The sequence below is a fragment of the Lactuca serriola genome, chromosome 2 (assembly GCF_051521515.1).
Source record: "Lactuca serriola cultivar US96UC23 chromosome 2, Lser_US96UC23_V15, whole genome shotgun sequence".
Taxonomy (NCBI): domain Eukaryota; kingdom Viridiplantae; phylum Streptophyta; class Magnoliopsida; order Asterales; family Asteraceae; genus Lactuca; species Lactuca serriola.
Window position 1 is genome coordinate 19,923,664 of NC_136409.1, and position 5,938 is coordinate 19,929,601.

Below are 5,938 nucleotides of genomic sequence, written 5' to 3' on the forward strand. Positions count from 1 at the left end.
AATTAAAGTTCTAAAAAATATTAGTTATGATAAGTAACTATAATTAATAATTACAAAATAGACGACATTATACCTGTTGAATTCATCAATGGTGGATATCAAACCAAAATACTCTTCTGTAATAGGCTATTTAACCAACCGTACATTGAAACCATTCTCTAGCAGGTATAAAAGACATACACAGACTCCATCCTCATCCGATAACTCATTAGGTGAATGTGTAAACACCTTCATAACATGGTTTAATTTGACTGAGACATTCGTCGGGACCATAGGAAAGGCACGAAAATGGAAGGTGACGCCGGATGCAGAAGCAGGAAAATAGTCAACAAACCGGAAGCCGGTGATGAGACAAAATTCTTTCTTCCTGAAAGACAACTCGTAACCCCCAATCTCAAAAATCATTTCCTGTACTTGGCTTCAGGGGTCGGTAACAACTTCATGGTAAAAGATGTAATGTAGAAGCAAATGATCCCCATGTACATTAGGAATGTCTAACCACCTCCCAAAACATGTATTCCAAAACATAGTCTCGCATTTGAGTCTGTCTCTGAATGCCACAAGAATTTCCCCACCGATTTTGGGTTTACACGAGAGTGTAATTGATGCATCAAAAACCATGTCGTTCTGCACAAATAAAAAAGATGTTATCACTTCATTCTGAAATGGGAATGACCAATATTCTAGACCAGTTTCAGACTTGTTCCTCATGTTCTGGACGAGTTCATCGTGTTCCAGAACAGTTCCTTGCATTCCGGAGGCTTCCGGGATGACATATTAAGATCCAGAACATGACATTTCGATGTAAATCAACAATATCTAAACATCTAAACTAGTTTTCAGTTGGTCCTAGAACAGTGACATCTTTAATTTAAACTTCAGAACATTTTTAGCGTTGGAAAAATAATTGGTGAATTGAAACTAATCACCAAAGTTGAGGGGTTGAATGAAGTATAATCGAAAATTGATGTTTAATTTTTTTGTTACAAATCGTAATTAAGAACAATATTAAATATAATGTCGGTTACAAATTATGTTTTAATGATAATTTAATTGTTTTTTGGTTATGGTTTATAGTATAAATACCATCTGAGACACACCAAGAATGCAACCAAAATCTCTTCTTCTTCATTTTTGTCTTCTTCATTTTCTTGTTATATCGAATGTAAAATCTAGGCTTATTGAGGGTTCGGGTGGTCTAGAAGAACCACTTCAAACTATTGTATCCTGGGAAACAAACATCCGGTAACGGACAAATTTGTTTTAAGGACAATGTATTAAACACATGCCTCAATTCTTTCTGTTTTCTTGTTTGTTTTCGTACATTACCGGAATATTATTCCTGCATTCAGTTCATTCCAGAGGTGTTTTATGAATTCTAGAACAGTAATAGTAGAAAAATAGGCACCTTAAACAAACAACGAAACTATGTAAAGAGAAAACGAAGAACGTACCCGTAAAATAACGGGGTCACAGTGCTCGTCTTCCATGTTGGAGATGGGTATCGGAGATGGGTGTCGGAGATCGGAGTTGCGTGTCGAAATCGATTCGGAACGTCGAAATCGGAATGAGCCTTTCCAAAATAAAATCGCCGCATCAAATTATATTCTGGATTTTGAATTCAAAATCCCGATCTGAAACATATATAATTGATCCAAAGTAGGCATTCCGTATCCAATTAAATGGATTGGGTCACCCGAAAACAATTTGAAATGCGTTCCGGAACGACCCATTCCGAAATATGTGGTTATTTTGTAAAAATAAAAAGTTATATTTTTTAAAATAACCCAAAAAAATGATTAGATTACTCAATTTCCCATTTAAACCAAACATATATGCACTTGACTCTTAAGCTTTCTTAGTTTCAATTCATCTAACTAAATCTTCATAATGTTAACAAACTAATCCTTTATCTTTCTCATTTTAGCTTTGAATCATATTTTGTGTGTACATAGGTTCCAACGCCTCTTACATAATTATGATTTCTATGTTGATAAATAATCATTTATGTCAATTGTTTTCATGAAATAAATATCAATTTCCTTTTTTTCCATTGAAATTTTACAAAATAATCCATCAACAAAACCTAAATTCACGTGATGGCATTTACCATTTGCATGATGGGTTAAACCCTCGGTGTCGATGGTTAGAGTTGAAGGGGATTGGAAATTGGGATGCGACGATATGCTAGGGGTTGAGTTTAGTTTGTTTTTAAATTAAGGTTAGAGATTACTGAAATGATCAGATTTTGTTTATTTTGTGTTTGTAATTGTTATGAATTCATCTTGTATTGATATTGATCACGGCCGAAGATGATGAAAATGGTAGTTAAATATGAATGGACTCCCTATTAATTTTTCATTATTAAATGGATAAAAGAAATAAAATAAAAAATGATGTAAGGACCATAGATGCAACAAACCAGAAGACCATTTATTTATGTAACTTACTCTGTTAATTATTTTTATCAATTTGATAAAAATCATTTGAAATCCACGTGTGATTTAAAAAACAAAATGGTTTTCAACGTTGAAGCCCGAAGGCATGAGGAAAAGCATCAATTTCAATCTATGAACCCTAGCAAAGAACACAAACCAACCCATGTTATCATATTGATCGTGTCTTTAAAGCTTGAGCTCTCATCACTTTTGTTAATTGCCTTCGCCTCACTCCACCATCTTCATCTCTATAAATTCAAATTTCAAAAACCCCCTTTATCCCCTCTCTTCGTAAACCCTCTCTGACCATTGTCTCTAATGGCTGCTCCAAACGGGTATGCTTTCTTCCCCTATCAACACCATTCGATATCTGCAAGATACATATTTGCTTTTAGATTATTGTTCTTCGTTGGATTTACGATAAAACCCTAAGTTCTTATTTTTGGTATGTATTCAATTTAGTGTAAATTTGTCGATGTTTGTTTTGTAGCTATATTTGGCGAATCAGTTTTTGACCCCCCCTTTTTCTTTTTTTACTGCACTTTCTTTTCCAGTAAATAAAGAGTAAAGTTACACCCTTTAATTGTAAAACGTACTTCAATTGTCTTTAATATTTGTTCTTACTAATACTGTGTAGGGTTTCGCAATTGTTTTCAAGATTATATCGAGTAAATCGCGTTTGTTAGATCCTCTGTAAAGGCTCATGCTTCTGGATGTACAAATCTAGATTCTGATCTTTTTAGAAAGTATGGTAATCTTTATCGGTTTTGAATTAAGTTTGGTTTTTTGAATGAATGTCACGCTTACTTTTATCTTGAAAAATCTTTTTTATTTGTGGCAAGTTTGAAAAAAAATCTTTTGTTTTTCTTCACTCTGTTATTCATTATCAAAATCTTACATTTTTTAAAATAGATTTAGGGTTTTCTATCCTACTGTTGTGTTTTACCTTCTCTTTTATGTGTCAAGAAATAATCTTTTTTGCGTACCATTTGTTCTAAACTATATATATTTTTTTAGTGTTTTACCTGTTCTTTTATATTTTTAAAGAGACTTGTAACTGGATTTCACCCTCCTTCCATAACTTAAGCTTGAAGAACAAAGAGATTAGAGGGTCCTATGGAGAATGTGTTTCACTTTTTTATCTATTAAAAGCTTAGTGAATTTTGGTTTAGGGATCTTTAATTTTTGTAGAAACATAATTACATTTCTAAATCAAATTTAGAAAAGTTGATGTTTTGTTGTTACTTTTTGATATTTAAAATGTTCAGTAGTTTAGTGATTGTTGATCGGATTTGATGAAAAACTCCCAGCTTTTCTTTATTGGTATGTGATTAATTTAATCTAAAGTTGTTTTTTCTTGTTCCTTATTTTATAATTGAGTTTCTTGCCCTCTCTTTTAGCATCTTTGGCATGCCTGAAAATAAAGTTGCTTGCTGTTAACTATTGAAAGTTGCTTCTTTAGCTTCAATTGATCTTTAATATCATTCATCAAGAGAATGTGTAAGCCTTCATATTTGTTGTCTATATTTTGCTTATATATATAATGAATTTGTATGTTAGAGGAAACATGTAGTTGACACGATTTACTTACTTTTTTTGTTCTTTTAGACTCTTTGTGAATTGCAGAATTCGAATCTTTATTGTTTTTTGAGTTGATTGTTGATAATTATTTGGGTGATTTTCAACCCATTTAACCCCTTTCATTGATAATTGAATTAATCACTTTATATGTTTGACCCATTATAGATATACTTGTTCCTCTTCTTTCATAAGAATCAATATTTCTCATCATAATTCATAAGGAATGTTTCATGATCCCAGTTCCTCTTATTATGTGTTGTGTATGTGTGAATGACCAATTATTTGGGATTCAAATTTGTGGCTTTTCATTTTAGGTTTTGAAATGAAAAAGAAAAACACAAATAGACAACAAGTTCATCACTTTTTAGTCTTTTCCACATTATCATTGTGATTTTCCCAATGAATATGTGTTTTTGAAATATCCCAACTTTCTTATATTATCGTTTTGCATATAATAGATTGATATGATCTTTTAATTATAATTTTTATATATTTTTAATAAATAAAATTTTCAGATCTCACGCAACTTGGACAAATCAAGTTCCGATAGCTGTAGCACCACTCAACTGTGTCCCATACACGGGCCCACCTCTTGACAACTCAGACGCTGACATGGCACAAAAAGAATCCAACCAAGTTTCAAAGAATCAGCCAGCCATGGTGTTTCTGCCGCCACAAACCACCGAGAAAGAACTGAACGATATTCTGGAGACCACCACACACGGGGTGGTGGTGTCGGGTGGTGCCGCCAGCGGGAAATTTGGACCGCTTATCGGCTCCGTTGATATCTCCGAATCTCATGACACCTTTCTATTTCGTGTTGCTCTTCCAGGTGTCAAGAATGATCAAAGTAAGTACCATAACTACCCTTATAACTTTTTTAGTTGGTGATGAGGATGAGGAGGGTATTTATGTCTTTTTCATAATATAAAAAAATGCAGAGTTTAAATGTGACATTCAAGAAGATGGAAGCATTACAATTGAAGGGGCAACAGAAACAGGGGAGAAAAAAGTTCATGTCCACAACATGGTGTTTGAGATGCACACACAAAACCTTTGTCCACCTGGCAACTTCTCGGTTTCCTTCCAGTTGGGTGGGCCCGTTGACCCTTTGACCTTAGAGAAAGAGTTGGCTAATGGTGTTCTTGAGGGTGTTGTTAAGAAAAAACCACTCAAGGGTTTGTGATTCATTTTGTTATTGATTGATGTATATTGGAGTTGAAGATACATGATTAGTAGTTGTTTTGATGAGAGTGGACTTGTGTTTTTGAAGGTCCTTGAGGATTTTCTTGTTGTAATGTTTGTCTTGTTTTGTCTCTTGTTTATGCCATTTTTGGCTCATTGAACAAAAGAAAAGTAGAAGAAGAATGAGGTTTAGGATTTAAATTTGTGGGATATTTATTTAAAATAGGCATTTATACTACTTATCGTAGGGGCAAGAATGGTTTGATTTGGTTTTGGTTTGCTCTTTTTGCATAAACAATAAAAAATGGCAATTGAGTACATGGACTTATTAGATTCTAAATCCATGAATTTGGATATCACTCCAAAGCTCATGTGGGTTGTGATCATAGAGGTTTGTTTGCGGTGATTCTGGTGTTCATGGCCAAATGAGGGATTAGTTAGGTCCGAATACTGTTGATTCAAAAAATAAGTTATAATATTTGAAACATGCGTAAGGAGTGTTTGGGATTTGATTATTTAAAGCAACTTATATATATTTGCGAAGGTGTGCATATTAGTTTTTCTATTGTTAAAAAAGAATTTTAAAGAAGTGTGTTGTGTTAAGGTATTCGGTATTAAAAGTAACAAGTTGATAAGTTTTTTTTTAGTTTTGAGAATTTCAGCTAAATTTACCAATAAGGGCCGGATATTTATAGACATTTACAATAGGGTTTATAAAATTAATTTAAATAAGT

At 33.1% G+C, this 5,938-nt stretch overlaps 1 protein-coding gene across 4 annotated transcripts; it reads left to right on the forward strand.

The window, feature by feature from the left end:
• Positions 1-2,516: 2,516 nt before the first annotated feature.
• LOC145086038 (alpha-crystallin domain-containing protein 22.3-like) lies at positions 2,517-5,405 on the forward strand. Of its 4 annotated transcripts, XM_079023747.1 has the most exons (4): positions 2,517-2,773; positions 3,076-3,184; positions 4,535-4,869; positions 4,961-5,405. In XM_079023747.1, the coding sequence occupies exons 3-4, from the start codon at positions 4,632-4,634 to the stop codon at positions 5,203-5,205; spliced, it is 483 nt and encodes a 160-aa protein (XP_078879873.1). In that variant the 5' UTR covers positions 2,517-2,773; positions 3,076-3,184; positions 4,535-4,631; the 3' UTR covers positions 5,206-5,405. The 4 variants fall into 4 exon arrangements, with proteins under 4 accessions (XP_078879873.1, XP_078879872.1, XP_078879875.1 ...); XM_079023746.1 differs by lacking the exon at positions 3,076-3,184; XM_079023749.1 differs by lacking the exons at positions 2,517-2,773; positions 3,076-3,184 and adding an exon at positions 3,370-3,761.
• Positions 5,406-5,938: the final 533 nt, after the last annotated feature.

Bases quoted from the DNA above. Each gene is read 5' to 3' on its own strand.
- LOC145086038 (XM_079023746.1), top strand. The intron at 4,870-4,960 runs GTAAGTACCATA...AAAAAAATGCAG, and splicing joins AGGTGTCAAGAATGATCAAA to AGTTTAAATGTGACATTCAA.